The sequence below is a fragment of the Populus trichocarpa genome, chromosome 11, assembly GCF_000002775.5.
Source record: "Populus trichocarpa isolate Nisqually-1 chromosome 11, P.trichocarpa_v4.1, whole genome shotgun sequence".
Lineage (NCBI taxonomy): Eukaryota > Viridiplantae > Streptophyta > Magnoliopsida > Malpighiales > Salicaceae > Populus > Populus trichocarpa.
Window position 1 is genome coordinate 4003038 of NC_037295.2, and position 18578 is coordinate 4021615.

The 18578-nt window shown below is 34.2% G+C and overlaps 1 protein-coding gene across 6 annotated transcripts; it reads right to left on the reverse strand.

The window, feature by feature from the left end:
* Positions 1 to 3041: 3041 nt before the first annotated feature.
* On the reverse strand, positions 3042 to 18219 carry LOC18109241 (subtilisin-like protease SBT5.3). Of its 6 annotated transcripts, none has more exons than XM_024611767.2 (12): positions 18054 to 18219; positions 17679 to 17788; positions 17514 to 17611; positions 17241 to 17405; positions 16807 to 16909; positions 16178 to 16709; positions 15936 to 16033; positions 15612 to 15854; positions 15404 to 15515; positions 15064 to 15277; positions 11473 to 11481; positions 3042 to 3681 (listed from the first exon to the last, which is right to left on the reverse strand). In XM_024611767.2, the coding sequence occupies exons 1-12, from the start codon at positions 18132 to 18134 to the stop codon at positions 3140 to 3142; spliced, it is 2307 nt and encodes a 768-aa protein (XP_024467535.2). In that variant the 5' UTR covers positions 18135 to 18219; the 3' UTR covers positions 3042 to 3139. The 6 variants fall into 6 exon arrangements, with proteins under 6 accessions (XP_024467535.2, XP_052301439.1, XP_052301441.1 ...); XM_052445479.1 differs by lacking the exon at positions 11473 to 11481 and adding an exon at positions 14946 to 14954; XM_052445481.1 differs by lacking the exon at positions 11473 to 11481 and adding an exon at positions 14654 to 14954 and having other exon boundaries at positions 3042 to 3389.
* Positions 18220 to 18578: the final 359 nt, after the last annotated feature.

Sequence of the window (18578 nt, forward strand, 5' to 3'; positions counted from 1 at the left end):
TTCAAATGGGAATATCTTGAGCTTAAGATATCGAAATCAGGAGATTCAAAAGTCCAAATTCATCTACACATCCATTACTACAACTTGGATGAGGTATTCTAATTCAGATAAAATTGTTTTCAAGACCAAACTCCGGACGCAATCTGGAGGACGAGATGGGTTTCCTACTCTGATAAGGAAACCAACAGTGTTGAACATCCTACACGGCAAAGAGTCTGACATAAAAATGGTGGGCCTTAGGATCCAAGAAAGATGCATATCAAGCCTCTAACACACCATGAATGAATTAATACTGCTAGGATAGTCGGATATTGCAAGAAACCAAGTCAAAAACAAAGTCTAAGTTGCAGCAGAGTTGGAATTACAACAAAATTGTTACAGCAGCAGAATCAGTTTTCAACGCATATTCTGAGAGATTTATCCAACCTTAAAGGCCAGATAAATAAGAAAAGAATTTATCATCATGAAGACTCCTAATTAGTCTAAGAATCCTGAAGGTTTCGGCAGCAAAAAGGGAGGATAAAGAGAGCAGAACACAACTGAAACAGGGGTCGAAAAACATTCATTTCTTCTCTGCTTTTGTCAATTTTCCAGCAACCATGAACTAAACTCCTAAATTCGGTTCAAAAAGGACACACACCATCTCCATTAGCACATTGTGAGAAGTAACGTTATTATTGTAATTATTTCATATTCAAGTATTTATTTTTCCTTGTTCAGAATTATGCTATTGACTGTTATTCAAGTTTATTGAATTGTTTTGAGATAGCATGTATGCTTTTTAGTTCCTTTCAATTCGTAATTGTTGCCAGGGACTAGATTAAGAAGCAAAAAAATTAATTTGATTGCAGCAACTCTCATTTTGATTTATTAGGGAAGAATAAACAAAGTTAAAATTGTCAAGCTTTTGAACGTTTGCTTAGAATAAATGCATAGATTTTATTCATAAGACTACTGCCGAGTCAACGAAAATTGTTTTCAATATTACATTCGCTTGATGGTAAGAAATTGATTAGAGAGCTTTTTCTAATTAATGTGCTCATAATCTCATCGATTTTTTTCAGCTTTAAGGGATATCGAATTTATTTGCATGATGTGAAGGAATATTTATTTTAGTTTGATGATCAATAGATTTATAGGAATGGATGTGTGGACCCTTGAACTGATTTAACGACATTAGTTTATTATTTTCAGAATTATTATTTCTTGAATTTTTCATCCAAATCCCCCATTTTTTCTCATTCAGTATACTGTAAGAAGATTAAATGAAATTTTCCTTGGGTTCGACCTAGTTTCTACGATCATACTATAAATTTATTTTATTTGTGATAGTTAAGTCAGAATTATATTTTGGTGGTTTCGACGATCGACCAGTTGGGTTATTCAAGACCATGAAAATGTTTGTTAAAGCGAGAAGTATGTTTTCTAAGTATTTTTTATCAAAAAAGGTTGAAAATTAATTTTTGTTTTTGCGAAAAAACCATGGCTTAATTTTTTGGTTATCCTCCAATCTCCGAAAAATAGGCTCGATGTTTTTTTTTAAGAAAAACAACAAAAGCAAATGATAGGTCACCATCATTTTTAAAAGGAACAAAAGTCAGCCCATGCACTAGGCCTAGATTGAAAGGCCTGTACACCTGGGTTTTTTAAGCTCATGCACACTGGGCCACTTAGGCTAAGCCCACGTACTTGGGCTTTTTTTGTTCATATTTGTTTGGTCCTTTTATTCATTTCTTCTTCTAATTCCATCCTTTAATTTTGCCTATACGCCAGGGTTTTTTAAGCCATTGCACACTGGGCCACTTAGGCTAAGCCCATGTGCTTGGGTTTTTTTTATTCATATTTGTTTGATCCTTTTATTTCTTTCTTCTTCTAATTTCATCCTTCAATTTTGAGTTTTTATTTAATTTTTTATTGTCTTTTTATTAATTTTAACAAATTTTTATGAGGTTTTTTTTAATAGAATATGATTGAAAGGCCTGTACACCTGGGTTTTTTAAGCCCATGCACACTGGGCCACTTAGGCTAAGCCCACGTACTTGGGCTTTTTTTGTTCATATTTGTTTGGTCCTTTTATTCATTTCTTCTTCTAATTCCATCCTTTAATTTTGCCTATACGCCAGGGTTTTTTAAGCCATTGCACACTGGGCCACTTAGGCTAAGCCTATGTGCTTGGGTTTTTTTTATTCATATTTGTTTGATCCTTTTATTTCTTTCTTCTTCTAATTTCATCCTTCAATTTTGAGTTTTTATTTAATTTTTTATTGTCTTTTTATTAATTTTAACAAATTTTATGAGGTTTTTTTTAATAGAATATGATTTAATTTTTACTTCATTTATAAAAAAGATTTGAGCATTTTATTTTCATATTAGGAGGTATGCTTTCTATGTGGCCTTACTTTTTTTAAGAAAAAAAATTATCTAATCGCTTTTGTTTACATGTCTTTTTTATTATTATCATTTTATTAAATAAAACAATGGTTCTAAAAAATAAAGTTATTAAAATAATTACATCTACATTCGCATCCATCTCTCAACTTTTTAATTTAGTCTTTGATTAATCATCATTTAGTTTTTACTTGGTTTTCACAAATAATGATAATATTTTTTTTCTAATATGTGCAACATGTAACCTTGCATGTTTTTTTGTTTGATTTTATTCAATCGCTTTTGTGTTTGTATTTATTTCTATTATTTTTTTATTAAATAAAAAATAAATTATAATAAATAAAATTATTAAACACAATCGGATACATGACCAAAGTTATGAGATTAAATATCTTAATCTACATCTATTTCTTAATTTTTTCAGTTTAGTCCTTAGTTATCGTTAATTGTTTTTGTATTTAATGGCACAAATAATTCTCGATTTATTTAATTGAATGCATACATAAATTTCTGGATTTATAATTATGATTTTTTTATGTTAAAAAAAGTTAATTTGAAAAATCCTGTATATATTTTTTTGGTTAAAACAATTATCCAATCCAGCGAAATTGTAAGTAATGTTTAAATTAAAACATGAATAGTACAAATGTAAATTTAATACTTTCAAAAAAATGAAAATGAATTACTTGAAAGCTTGTTTATTTCGTTGACAAAACATAATTCAATCTTAGACTAGCTAGAACAAATTCAATTAATTCAAAGTTGTGTTCTTCCTGACTACGATAGGACTCCTAACATGGTGCACACCATCTGACCATGTGAGCCCTCCATACACGTAAGAACTGTCAAACCAATTGTCCATAGCCTTCAGCATGACCTTGAAAGTTTTCTCTTCATTTAGCTTGCTGAATTTCAAACTCTCTGGCTCTACCTTAACTAATATTCCATCAGGCTTCTTGACACGAACTGTGTATAATCCTGGAGTTCCCACGTTCTTTAAGGTTCTAGTCAACGTGACATTTCCTGAGAGATTAGGGACAGTAATTGAAGGATAGTTGAAATTCAACAAACTGATATTCTTCGGTGGGCAAGCATAGGGCTCTTCGATGAATAGTGACATCTGGGTTGCATTATAGCCGATGGAGCACAGAAAATTCAAGTAATCCGTGGTGGTTAAGTCATAGACCAACCCAGGATCCATCGCGCGGTTTGGCCGCAGATGTCCTGAACCATAGTTGAAGGGGGTTGCCTCCGCAGCAGAAGCGTCGGCTATTGGCTGTCTAGCATTGCTACCTGTTCTAGCTGGAACATCATAAACATCAAAAGTTTTGTTAGTATGTTGAATTTGAAGTTAAATAAAATCATAATATAGAAACTATAGTGGAGAGCCGACAAATAGAAGCTGAACTACCGGTGGTCATGATTGCTGACTTAATTGCGGCTGGACTCCAATCATGGTGCACGGTTTTGAGAAGACCAGCAATGCCAGAAACATGGGGGCATGACATTGAAGTCCCAGATATAATGTTGAAGGAAAGAGGGCGCTGGTCTATAAGCCGAGATAAACGCCTTGGTGCTTTTGTATAGGCAGCTAAAATATTGACTCCTGGTGCAGTGATGTCTGGCTGGATTTTTTAACAAAATTTTGATGTTATGAACACAACAGAGGCATTTATTGTTCAAAGTCCAACAATTTCAACACTTAAATCAAAATAACCAATCATAGAATAGAGAAGAATCCTGTAGCATACCTTGAGGATCTCTGGTGTAATTTCATTTGGTCCAGTTGATGAAAAGGAAGCCATGACTGGTGCAACCACTTTTCCAATTTCAGTAGAGCCACTTATATAAGCTACCGGTGACCTGAAAAGATAAAAACATATTGGTTATATAGAATACTGACTTGCTACAAGATTTGAAAGATCGAAACCAATCAATTAGTACAGAGAGCTTAATTACTTTGTGCTGTAGATGTAAGATAAAACGGAAAGACCATCAATTGCTGAGACAAGTGAAGTAGGAACAAAGAAACCTTGAGGCATGCTTGAACTGTCTTCAGATTGATCAGAGAGGATCATCCCAACACCACCAGCCTGAGCAACCACCAAGCTCTTCTCGACATCAGGTATCATACCACCAAGACAATACACAATCTTTCCTCTTACCTTTGTTGGGTCAAGGGATTCGGGATAACATATTTGTCTGCCGATCACAAATGCATAAGGATATATATATATATATATATATGTGCTCAATTGAATAACCAATAAGTCAACATGAATCGGTTGCTTACGCAAGTTGAGCAGTGGCATTCGCAGCTTTAGCATCCACGGAGTAAACTATAGGATAATACTTCCTAGCTGACAGGTTATTGGTGTTAAAGCTCGTGCCCTGTTTATAAGCGAATTCAAAGAATCAAGATATAATGATACGGTTGAACTATGTCGGTTGTTGTAGAGTGTAAATGGGACAGCTTTCTTGTTGCTCATATGCTAAACATAAGAGTTAATTGACTGGATCATCCACTATACTAACCTTGAACTCCTTGTTATTTCCGAGGACAACATTCGATGGAAACTCCCGATCAATTGTGCTAGCCGCAACGGTGAGAACCCACGGAGCTACATTTGAAGTTGTTCCGAAGCCAAGGACTTGTCCGGAGTTCCCAGCCGAGCAAACTACAAGAATTCCGTTCATAACAGCCTGAAAAGATCCAATTGCAATACCACTTCTGAAGTAAGGGATAGCAACTGCCCTTCCAAGTGAAATGGACAAAATGTCAACCCCATCTTGAATAGCAGCGTCGAAGGCAGCCAATATATCAGCATCATAGCAACTCGGCCAGCACACCTTGTATGAAGCAACTCGTGCATTAGGTGATCCTCCTTTAGCTGTCCCGTAGGCTGATCCTAGGAAATTAGCACCTGAAACAAAGCGACCACCAGCTGTAGATAGAGTGTGGGTACCATGACCATTAGTATCTCTTGCAGTGTTGTTGGATGAATCAAGTGGACGGCCTAGAGCTGCCTCATAACCCTTGTTGAAGTACCTTGCTCCGATCAACTTCCTGTAAGTAATGACATTGATTTCTTTTTTTAGAACTTGTATCAAGAAGCATTTTTCACTGTTCTTAGTAATGTTAGAGAGCAGGCGAAGAAAGAAACCTATTGCATTTAACCCCATCATTTGTTTCACAATATCCTTTCCACCTTGTTGGAATTGGTCCCATTCCTTCATCTTCGAAGCTCTCTGATTCCGGCCAGACGCCTATCAATCAACCACGAATTAATCAAGAGAGAAAATTAAAATGTTACACAACTAATAAGAAGCTAAAAAAAGAAAAGATGACCATTCAAAAGCAGTTGCCGACCAGTGGATAGCTTAATGAAACATTTCGAAGATGTGTCATCATCCATAATACATTAAGGGCAGCCGCAACGAGGATTTAAATATTAACGTTCTAGAGCTAATAAAATACATTAAGGGCAGTCTTTATGGACCATTTAAAGCTGAAGCTCGCTTGTCCAAAGATGAAACAAAGCAGTAGTTATGAAACTAATAAAATACACTTTACCAAGTCAAACACAAGTAAGATTACCAGTGTCAAGATTTCCAATAATTACGTCTTCACCAAATCTTGCCTTTAACCAGATTGAATCAGCAGGGATTTGTCCATTTCTCTCTAGTCCAAGAAACTCCCATGACCGAGTTGTATGCAACTGATTTACTTCATTTGGGAAAACTGATACAACTTCCGGACGGTCTACAACGAGAGGAAAGAACAGTCAACAATCAAAGATCCGAGTATATATTAGACTGTGAAATGAAGCAGAAGGAATGACAATATCATCAGCTTGCCATGTTTTCGTACTCGATAATTGATCCACTTCATCATCTTCGAGGGTTGCAGCAAAGCCATTGATATGACTTGTGTACGAATAAAATATTGCTTCTTTAGCTTTCTCCTTGCTGTTTAATTCACAATTTATCAGTACAGCAATGGAGATGGAATATTTATGAAACTAGTTGTCATTACCTTTTCAAACAAGAACCCAATAGATCATAGTAGGACTCGGTCATTCCATCATTCCCCAAGGTTGAAGGTTTAGAAGTGTGTGAATTTCTCCCGAGATACACCACATAAGACTGAACCATGGAAATCATATATATATTATCATTGGAAGAATAACAGAAAACATGCATAGTAGTTGAGGGTAAGTTTTAACAATACGGTGCTTAATTCCATGCTCTCTAGCGCCCAACCTCTTGTACATGTCAAAACCTTGGCATATGCTAAGAACTTGGGCTTAATTTATTTTGATCATGGCAAGCAAAAGCATTGCATGTTAGAAAAGTTTAGGATGGAAACAAATATGGAGTTGGCTTAGAGGCGTGAAAACACTATCTTTAAGGTATTTATTTGTCCCACACAGAGACAACACCTCCAGGATACAACTAAGCCCTCTAAACCTCTAAAAGAATGAGAAGATAAGACCAAGAAAAGAATGTCTTTTTGTTGTTATTTCTTTTTTGTATAGTAACATGCTTTTATAGACTTGAAACATAACGATGAAACAATATGACTGTTCATCAAACATTATGACTATTGATGAAATACTATGGTTGTTCATCAAACAATATGATTGTTGATGAAGTAATATGATTGTTCATCAAATAGTATGACTATTCATATTAAGTTTCAAGTTCCAAATGATATTATAAATATCCATATAATAACATTAGAAAGCCAAATAAGAGAGTTTGTCCATCATGACTTAAAAGTAAGCAACTGAGAAAGCAAAGGACATGATGATCAAAGGTCAAGAATGATACTTGCCTTTTTCACTGCTAATATTGGACTGATCTGCAGAAAGGACAAAAGGGAGAACAGAAGCAACAGAGACGAAATAATCTTCATATTTCCTATACTTTCGTTTTGCTATACAAATGAAAGGCAGCTAATTCTACCCTTTATATAGGATCGTTATCTGAAAATTATCTGCGAAAATGTCATCGTGATTAATGAAATCAAGCGCGTATGAAGTTTTCAGATGTTTTTTCTGGTCAATAAATGATAAGTTCTGCTGCTTAGTGGAGTAGTCAGATTAATAGTAAATTATTGCAAGCCATGCAGTAGAAAATCTCAGGATTGAGCAAGTCCAAGTATCATATGACCATATAAGTCAGTAGAAAATGTCTGCGTTGCCGACTAGCGAAATGTATTAAGACATACTTGATTATTTTTAGGAGAAGTTACCTTTCAAACATGTATTAGGAAAAGATCAACCGGGAAATTTCGAAACTTATGAAGTGGGTTATCCTGTCCTTTCTAGAATCAAAGATTCACGAATCGGATAATGAAGACAATCACGCCTTTGAAGCATGCGTAATTTGGCTAGCTTCATGTTGGTTTTATTTTATTTTATTTTATTTTTGTTTATATATATATATATATATATATATATATATATATATATATATATATATATATATTTGATTATTTTATTGGTTGCTTACAATTCAAATAAAGAATAAAGAAAGAAGACGGACCATCTTGGCCAGTGCTCTAAAATATCATTGAAGTAGATGTTCCTTTTGACTTACATTTCTAACAAGATCAAACCGAGTCAATTCATCCATATCCCAGATCAGCCAAGTGCAAACCCAATAGCTTAAACTGTTAGGTGAGGCTCCAAGATATGATTTATATTATTCTCTAACACACCCCTTCAAGTGAAAGCTCTTTGTGCTTGAAACTTGCACAGGCCCACATTAGGCCCACATTACCTTGTGTTTAATTTTTATCAAATAAATAGGGATGGTGAGATTCGAACTCGTGACCGCTTGGTCATCAAGGCTCTGATACCATGTCAAAGAATCATCTCAACCCAATAACTTAAGCTATTAAGTGAGGCTCCAAGATATGATTTATATTATTCTCTAACACCCTCTTTTAACTAAACAGCCCGGTATGATAAATTTAGATCAAAATCCCATACTAATCTCATAACCCTTTATTTTTTTTATTCATTGTATCAAATCCATTTCAACCATCCATCCATCCATCCGTCCTTTACAAGATACCCATCGTCAATCAGATACAAATTACAGTATAACCTTGATAAATCAATAACCTCAATTAAATGATATTTTTGTTAAAACTTTAATATCTTGATTAAATAATATTAAAATTAATTACTAAATTTTTATGGTGCCAAAGACATACTTGGTTTTTTTTAAAAAAAAATCTTCTCGGGAAGGGGATGAAGGAAACAGATAATCAAGACAGAGTCAAACATTTACAAAAGAAGATTAATATGAAAATTCAACAGGGTTTGAAGATGAAATTAGTTCCATCATGCAAGATAAGAGCTTATTATTAATGTCCAATTACAAAGATTCTGAAATATGAAGAAAATCGTAAGTTCAAGTTTTGAAAATCGTAAGTTCAAGTTTTCAAGTATCAACCAACAAGTTATTTTTTCTATTAAAAGTCTTAATAACGAAACAGACAAAAAATAGAATTCAATCCGCGCAAGTTTAAACATAATTTTTTGAGTTGGTAATTATACTTCTTTGCTTCAAAAAATATATCGCGACTTTTGTTTCTCTAGAATCACGTAGATAATCAAAGTCTGTTCAGTATCTGTTATGGTTAATGTGTTGTGATGATTTTGTTGTACTATGAAATTAAATATATTAAATTAGGTTCCTAAAAAATATTAAATTGCGTGGGTAAAAACACATTGTAGCCTACGCCACTGTACCATAATTCACGATGGATTGCCATTGTGATTCTTTTTCATTGATTAAGCTCTTTGTGGCCAAATTGATGGTCAATTGACTTTGATTTGTTTAACAAGGGCAAGATTGATGGATGAAGGACTGCGGTGAAAAAGATAGGTAAAATAGGTGTCAACTTCAAAGTTTGCAAAAAAATTCAATTTGATCTTTATGTTTTCCCATTTATTTTTTCGGTCCCTTTGATTTTCAAAACATCAATTTCGATCCAAACTTTATCTTTCTTGTTTTTTGGTTTTTCATTTGAGAGAGAAAAAGAAAAGTCATCAGATTCCGATGGTAGAGAAAGAAAGTCTTGGTTGACTTCAATTTAAACAATGATAAAGGTCAATTTTAATATCAATGAGTTTCATTTGATGAGAGAAGTCTCACCTAAGTGATCTTCGTCCTTCCCATCTCCTAAAATGGTAGATCTAAAATCAAAAAGGTTTTTTTTTTATTTCAAGTCGATTTCCGGTTTTTAGGTAGGATGTTGGGTTATTTGAAGCCATGCATATGTTTGTTAAAGTGAGGTGTATGTTTTCTAAGTGTTTTTGGTAAAAAAAGATTGAAAATTAATTTTTGTTTTTGCAAAAAACCCATGGCTCAAATTTCTGGTGATCCTCCTGTCTCCTAAAAATAGGTTTGACGCTTGCTTTTTTATTTATTTTTTAGAAAAACAACAAGGGCAAATAATATGTCATCATCATTTTTAAAAGAAACAAAAGTAAGCCCAGGCACCAGGCTTGGATTGAAAGGCCTATACACCTGGGTTTTTTAAGCCTATGCACACTGGGTCACCTAGGTAAGTCCACGTGCTTGGGCTTTTTTTGTCCATATGTTTGGTCCTTTTATATCTTTCTCTTTCTAATTCCATCCTTTAATTTTGATTTTTTATTCATTTTTTTTTTTAATTTTAATGAGGTTTTTTTATAGAATATGATTTAATTTTTACTTTGTTTACAAATAAGATTTGAACTTTTTTTTCATATTAGGAGACATGCTTTCTATGTGGCCTTACTTTTTAAAAAAAATTATTTAATCGCTTTTGTTAACATGTCTTTTTTTATTATCATTTTATTAAATAAAACAGTAATTTCAAAAAAATAAAGTTATTAAAATAATTACATCTACATTCACATTCATCTCTCAACTTTTTAATTTAGTATTTTGTTAATTATCATTTAGTTTTTACTTGGTTTTCACGTATAATGATAATATTTTTTTTCCTAATATGTGCAACATGTAACCTTGCATATTTTTTTCTTCGATTTTATTCAATCGTTTTTGTGTGTGTATTTATTTCTATTATTGTTTGATTAAATAAAAAATATATTATAATAAATAAAATTATTAAACACAACCGGGTACATGACTTGTGAGATTAAATATCTTCATCTACATCTATTTCTTAATTTTTCCAGTTTAGTCTTTAGTTATTGTTAATTGTTTTTGTATTTATTGGCTCAAATAATTCTCGATTTATTTAATTAAATGCATACAAAAATTTCTCGATTTATAATTATGATTTTTTTATGTAAAATAAAGTTTGGAAATCCTGTTATATTATTTTTTTGTTAAAAAAATTATCCAATCCAGCGAAATTGTAATCTACTCTTGTAATGTTTAAATTAAAACATGAATAGTACAAATATAAATTTAATACCTTCAAAAAAATGAAAATGAATTACTTGAAAGCTTGTTTATTTCGTTGACAAAACAAAATTCAATCTTAGACTAGCTAGAACAAATTCATTTAATTCGAAGTTGGGTTAACTGCCTTCCTGACCACAAAAGGACTCCTAACATGGTGCACACCATCTGACCATGTGAGCCCTCCAAACACATAAGAACTGCTAAACCAATTGTCCTTAGCCTTCAGGATGACCTTGAAAGTTCTCTCTTCATTTAGCTTGCTGAATTTCAAACTCTCTGGCTCTACCTTAACTAATATTCCATCAGGCTTCTTGACACGAACTGTGTATAATCCTGGAGTTCCCACGTTCTTTAAGGTTCTAGTCAACGTGACATTTCCTGAGAGATTAGGGACAGTAATTGAAGGATAGTTGAAATTCAACAAACTGATATTCTTTGGTGGGCAAGCATATGGCTCTTCGATGAATATTGACATCTGGGTTGCATTATAGCCGATGGAGCACAGAAAATTCAAGTAATCCGTGGTGGTTAAGTCATAGACCAACCCTGGATCCATCGCGCGGTTTGGCCGCAGATGTCCTGAACCGTAGTTGAAGGGGGTTGCCTCCGCAGCAGAAGCGTCGGCTATTGGCTGTCTAGCAGCGCTACTTGTTCTGGCTGGAACATCATAAACATGAAAAGTTTTGTTAGTATGTTGAATTTGAAGTTAAATAAAATCATAATAGAGAAACTATAGTTTTTGGATGGTTTCCGATAACTCTCTTTCATTTTTTAGAACCTGACGACCGGAAAACAATGAAAAAAAAGCTTGAAGACAAACATAAAACTATAAATTAATTAAAACTCTAGGTACCAAGTCATAAGAAAATAAAAACTTGAGAGATGAAATTTTCTACAGTGACAAGAATAGTGCGTTCTATCCTGTTATAGCTTAAAGTATAGTATAATTTTCTATAACGACCCGTAGCATCGTTTATGGGGCAGAAGTCATTTTATTTCTTGGAAGCGGAAGAGATGAAATTTGAAGTGAATGTTTTACACAAAATCCTTCCATTGTTTGTCAACACCATGCTGCGCTTTTAACGAATCATTTTCCAAAAATGTTTAGCCCTTCTATGAGGTAAAATGATTGAGCAAAACGGGCATTCAATTTTAGAATTGGGACATATAAAATTCAAGCATGTAGGTGGTACTAGCAAGGAGGTAAAAATATTGTTCTTTTGGGAAATCTCAGTTACGGGGAAAATTCTTATTGTAGAATAAATACTTATCTCATGATGAGCGATCTCCATCACCTCCCTCCTCAGTCCACCTCTTCTACTTGGAAAATTACTTGTAAAGCTTGTACATAATTAAAAGAGGATTTTGCATGGTAATTTGGAAGTGGTTCATAGGAGGCGCCAGTGAAGTTGGTTCCTCCTGGCCTATCGTTTAAGGCTTACCTCAAGGTCTCTTCGTTATGGGACATTCAGATCATGCCGCTAAAGCTTCTAATCTGCAGGTGAAAGTCATGGCTATTAGATAGGGTCTAGATTTGGCCTAAAAAAAGGATACACTTGGTTTACGGAGGGCGACTGAAGCATGCTTTAAAGAAAGGTAATTTATGTGGTGATATATTTGGCTATGCAGGATCTTTTTCAAATGAACTCGTGTTCTTTGGACTTCTGCCCCTTATCGGATATGAAGTTGTCTTTCTGCTAAAGTTGTCTGTTTGGTATCTGTTATGATTACTGTGATTTTTTATACTACTAAATTAAACATATTAAATCTGGTTCTTAACGAATATTAAAATACGTGGGTAAAAACACAATTTACGATGGGTTGCCATCGTGATTTTTTTTTTTTTCATTGATTAAGCTCTTTTGTGGCCAAATTAATGGTCAATTGGCTTTGATTTGTTTACCAAGGGCAAGATTGATGGATGAAGGACCATGATGGAAAAGACAAGTAAAATAAGTGTCAACCTTAAAGTTTGCAAAAAAGTTCAATTTGATCCTTATACTTTCCGATTTATTTTTTTGGTCCCTTTGGTTTTCGAAACATCAATTTCGATCCAAACTTTATCTTTCTTATTTTTTTTATGCTTGATTTGAGAGAGAAGATGGAAAGTCATCAGATTCCAATGGTAGAGAAAGAAAGTCTCAATTGATTTCAATTTAAACCATAAAAAAAATCAATTTTAATATCAATGAGTTTCATTTGATGACAGAAGTCTCACCTCCTTCCCATCTTCTAAAATGATAGATCTAAAATTAAATTTTTTATTAATTTCGAGTGATTTTATGTTTTTAGGCTGTTTGTTTGGTTATTTGAAGCCATGAATATATTTGTTAAAGTGAGGAGTATGTTTTTTAAGTGTTTTGGGTCAAAAAAAAATTAAAAATTAATTTTTGTTTTAGCAAAAACCTCATGGCTTGAATTTCAGGCGATCATCCAATCTCTTAAAAATAGGCTCGATACTTTCTTTTTTATTTTTTTAAGAAAAACAACAAAGACGTATGATAGGTCACCATGATTTTTAAAAGAGATAAAAGTCAGTCCAGGCATAGGTCTAGATTGAAAGGCCTATACACCTGGGTTTTTTAAGCCCATGCACATTAGGCTACCCAGGCTAAGCCCGCGTGCTTGGGCTTTTTTTGTCTATTATTTGTTTAGTCCTTTTATTTCTTTCAACTTTTAATTTTATCCTTTAATTTTGAGTTTTTATTGGATTTTTTATTGGCTCTTGTTTTTAATTTTAACAAAAATTTTATAATGTTTTTTAATAGAATATAATTTAATTTTTACTTAGTTTACAAATAAGATTTCAATTTTTTTTTTATATGAGGAGACATGCTTTTCCTTACATGTCTTTTTTTTTATTATCATTTTATTAAATAAAATATTGGTTTCAAAAACTAAAGTTATTAAAATAACTTCCTCTACATTCACATCATTCTCTCAACGTTTCAATTTAATTTTTGGTTAATTATCATTTAGATTTTACTTGGTTTCTACGTATAATGATAACATTTTTTATTTCTAATATGTGCAACATGTAACCTTGCATATTTTTATTATTATTTATTTTATTCAATCGCTTTTGTGTGTGTATTTATTTCTATTATTATTTGATTAAATAAAAAAAATTCTAATAAATAAAATTATTAAACAAAACCGGGTACATAATTATTGTTGTGAGATATTAAATATCTTGATCTTTATTTATTTCTTGGTTTTTCCATTTTAGTCTTTAATTATTATTAATTATTTTTATATTTATTAGCACAAATAATTCTCGATTTATTTAATTGAATGCGTACATAAATTTCTGGATTTATAATTATGATTTTTTATGTAAAAAAAAGTTTGAAAATCCTATATATTTATTTTCTTTTTGTTAAAAAAATTGTCCAATCCAGCGAAATTGCAATCTACACTTGTAATGTTTAAATTAAAACATGAATAGTAAATATGTAAATTTAATACTTTCAAAAAAAGAGGAAAATGAATTATTTGAAGGCTTGTTTATTTCGTTGACAATACATAATTTTTTTAACATAATTCCATCTTAGACTAGCTAGAACAAATTCATTTAATTCAAAATTGGGTTAACTGCCTTCCGACCACAATAGGACTCCTAACATGGTGCACACCATCTGACCATGTGAGCCCTCCAAACACGTAAGAACTGTCAAACCAATTGTCCATAGCCTTCAGCATGACCTTGAAAGTTTTCTCTTCATTTAGTTTGCTGAATTTCAAATTCTCTGGCTCTACCTTAACTAATATTCCATCAGGCTTCTTGACACGAACTGTGTATAATCCTGGAGTTCCCACGTTCTTTAAGGTTCTAGTCAACGTGACATTTCCTGAGAGATTAGGGACAGTAATTGAAGGATAGTTGAAATTCAACAAACTGATATTCTTTGGTGGGCAAGCATACGGCTCTTCGATGAATATTGACATCTGGGTTGCATTATAGCCGATGGAGCACAGAAAATTCAAGTAATCCGTGGTGGTTAAGTCATAGACCAACCCTGGATCCATCTCGCGGTTTGGCCGCAGATGTCCTGAACCATAGTTGAAGGGGGTTGCCTCCGCAGCAGAAGCATCGGCTATTGGCTGTCTAGCAGTGCTACTTGTTCTGGCTGGAACATCATAAACATCAAAAGTTTTGTTAGTATGTTGAATTTGTTGTTAAATAAAATCATAATAGAGAAACTATAGTGGAGAGCCGACAAATAGAAGCTGAACTACCGGTGGTCATGATTGCTGACTTAATTGCGGCTGCACTCCAATCAGGGTGCATGGTTTTGAGAAGACCAGCAATGCCAGAAACATGGGGGCATGACATTGAAGTGCCAGATATAATGTTGAAGGAAAGAGGGCGCCGGTCTATAAGCCGAGATAAACGCCTTGGTGCTTTTGTATAGGCAGCTAAAATATTGACTCCAGGTGCAGTGATGTCTGGCTGGAATTTTTAACAAAATTTTGATGTTATGAACACAACAGAGGCATTTATTGTCTGCAAGTCCAAGAATAACTCGTCTTTGTTTTTCTTAAATCAAAATAACCAGAGAAGAATCCTGTAGCATACCTTGAGGATCTCTGGTGTAATTTCATTTGGTCCAGTTGATGAAAACGAAGCCATGACTGGCGCAACCACTTTTCCAATTTCAGTAGAGCCACTTATATAGGCTACCGGTGACCTGAAAAGATAAAAACATATTGGTTATATAGAATACTGACTTGCTACAAGATTTGAAAGATCGAAACCAATCAATTAGTACAGAAAGCTTAATTACATTGTGCTGTAGATGTAAGATAAAACGGAAAGACCATCAATTGCTGAGACAAGTGAAGTAGGAACAAAGAAACCTTGACGTATGCTTGAACTGTCTGCAGTTTGATCAGCGAGGATCATCCCAACACCACCAGCCTGAGCAACCACCAAGCTCTTCTCGACATCAGGCATCACACCACCAAGACAATACACAATCTTTCCTCTTACCTTTGTTGGGTCAAGGGATTCAGGATAACATATTTGTCTGCCAATCACAAATGCATAAGGATATACATATATATGCTCAATTGAATAGCCAATATGTCAACATGAATCGGTTGCTTACGCAAGTTGAGCAGAGGCATTTGCAGCTTTAGCATCCACAGAATAAACTATAGGGTAATACTTCCTATCTGACAGGTTATTTGTGTTAAAGCTCGTGCCCTGTTTATAAACGAATTCCAAGAATCAAGATATAATGATACAGTTGAACTGTGTCGGTTGTTGTAGAGTGTAAATGGGACAGCTTTCTTGTTGCTCATATGCTAAACATAAGAGTTAATTGACTGGATCATCCACTATACTAACCTTGAATTCCTTGTTATTTCCAAGGACAACATTCGATGGAAACTCCCGATCAATTGTGCTAGCCGCAACGGTGAGAACCCACGGAGCTACATTTGAAGTTGTTCCGAAGCCAAGGACTTGTCCGGAGTTCCCAGCCGAGCAAACTACAAGAATGCCGTTCATAACAGCCTGAAAAGATCCAATTGCAACACCATCTCTGAAGTAAGGGATAGCAACCGCCCTTCCAAGTGAAATGGACAAAATGTCAACCCCATCTTGAATAGCAGCGTCGAAGGCAGCCAATATATCAGCATCATAGCAACCCGGCCAGCACACCTTGTATGAAGCAACTCGTGCATGAGGTGATCCTCCTTTAGCTGTCCCGTAGGCTGATCCTAGGAAATTGGCACCTGAAACAAAGCGACCACCAGCTGTGGATAGAGTGTGGGTACCATGACCATTAGTATCTCTTGCGGTGTTATTGGATGAATCAAGTGGACGGCCTAGAGCTGCTTCATAACCCTTGTTGAAGTACCTTGCTCCGATCAACTTCCTGTAAGTAATGACATTGATTTCGTTTTTTAGAACTTGTATCAAGAAGCATTTTTCACTGTTCTTAGTAATGTTAGAGAGCAGGTGAAGAAAGAAACCTATTGCATTTAACCCCATCATTTGTTTCACAATATCCTTTCCACCTTGTTGGAATTGGTCCCATTCCTTCATCTTCGAAGCTCTCTGATTCCGGCCAGACGCCTATCAATCAACCACGAATTAATCAAGAGAGAAAATTAAAATGTTACACAACTAATAAGAAGCTAAAAAAAGAAAAGATGACCATTCAAAAGCAGTTGCCGACCAGTGGATAGCTTAATGAAACATTTCGAAGATGTGTCATCATCCATAATACATTAAGGGCAGCCACAACGAGGATTTAAATATTAACGTTCTAGAGCTAATAAAATACATTAAGGGCAGTCTTTATGGACCATTCAAAGCTGAAGCTCGCTTGTCCAAAGATGAAACAAAGCAGTAGTTATGAAACTAATAAAATACACTTTACCAAGTCAAACACAAGTAAGATTACCAGTGTCAAGATTTCCAATAATTACGTCTTCACCAAATCTTGCCTTTAACCAGATTGAATCAGCAGGGATTTGTCCATTTCTCTCTAGTCCAAGAAACTCCCATGACCGAGTTGTATGCAACTGATTTACTTCATTTGGAAAAACTGATACAACTTCCGGACGGTCTACAACGAGAGGAAAGAACAGTCAACAATCAAAGATCCGAGTATATATTAGACTGTGAAATGAAGCAGAAGGAATGACAATATCATCAGCTTGCCATGTTTTCGTACTCGATAATTGATCCACTTCATCATCTTCGAGGGTTGCAGCAAAGCCATTGATATGACTTGTGTACGAATAAAATATTGCTTCTTTAGCTTTCTCCTTGCTGTTTAATTCACAATTTATCAGTACAGCATTGGAGATGGAATATTTATGAAACTAGTTGTCATTACCTTTTCAAACAAGAACCCAATAGATCATAGTAGGACTCGGTCATTCCATCATTCCCCAAGGTTGAAGGTTTAGAAGTGTGTGAATTTCTCCCGAGATACACCACATAAGACTGAACCATGGAAATCATATATATATTATCATTGGAAGAATAACAGAAAACATGCATAGTAGTTGAGGGTAAGTTTTAACACTACGGTGCTTAATTCCATGCTCTCTAGCGCCATCTTGTACATGTCAAGACCTTGGCATATACTCAGAACTTGGGCTAAATTTATTTTGATCATGGCAAGCAAAAGCATTGCATGAGTATAAAAGTAAGCAACTGAGAAAGCAAAGGACATGATGATCGAAGGTCAAGAACTGATATTACTTGCCTTTTTCACTGCTAATATTGGACTGATCTGTAGAAAGGACAAAAGGGAGAACAGAAGCAACAGAGAAGAAATAATCTTCATATTTCCTTTACTTTCTTTTTGCTATACAAATGAAAGGTTGCTAATTCTACCCTTTATATAGGATCGTTATCTGAAAATTATCTGCGAAAATGTCTTCGTAATTAACGAAATGAAGCGCGTATGAAGTTTTCAGATGTTAATACTGGTCAATAAATGGTAAGTTCTGCTGCTTAGTGGAGTAGTCAGATTAATAGTATATTATTGCAAGCCATGCAGTAGAAAATCTCAGGATTTGAGCAAGTCCAAGTATCATATGACCATGTAAGTGAGTAGAAAATGTCTGCGTTGCCGACTAGCGAAATGTATTAAGACATACTTGATTATTTTTAGGAAAAGTTACCTTTCAGACATCTATTAGGTTAAGATCAACAGGGAAATTTCCAAACTTTTGAAGTGGGTTATCCTGTCCTTTCCAGAATTAAAGATTCATGACTCGGATAATTA

What these genes read in the sequence shown, in the direction of transcription:
- LOC18109241 (XM_052445478.1), bottom strand. Translation starts at nt 18,134, where the DNA reads ATGAAGATTATTTCTTCTCTGTTGCTTCTGTTCTCCCTTTTGTCCTTT. An exon ending in TTGGGTTCTTGTTTGAAAAG is followed by an intron (nt 17,612 to 17,678) that starts GTAATGACAACT and finishes TGAATTAAACAG; the next exon opens with CAAGGAGAAAGCTAAAGAAG. An exon ending in GAAATAACAAGGAATTCAAG is followed by an intron (nt 16,034 to 16,177) that starts GTTAGTATAGTG and finishes GTTTATAAACAG; the next exon opens with GGCACGAGCTTTAACACAAA.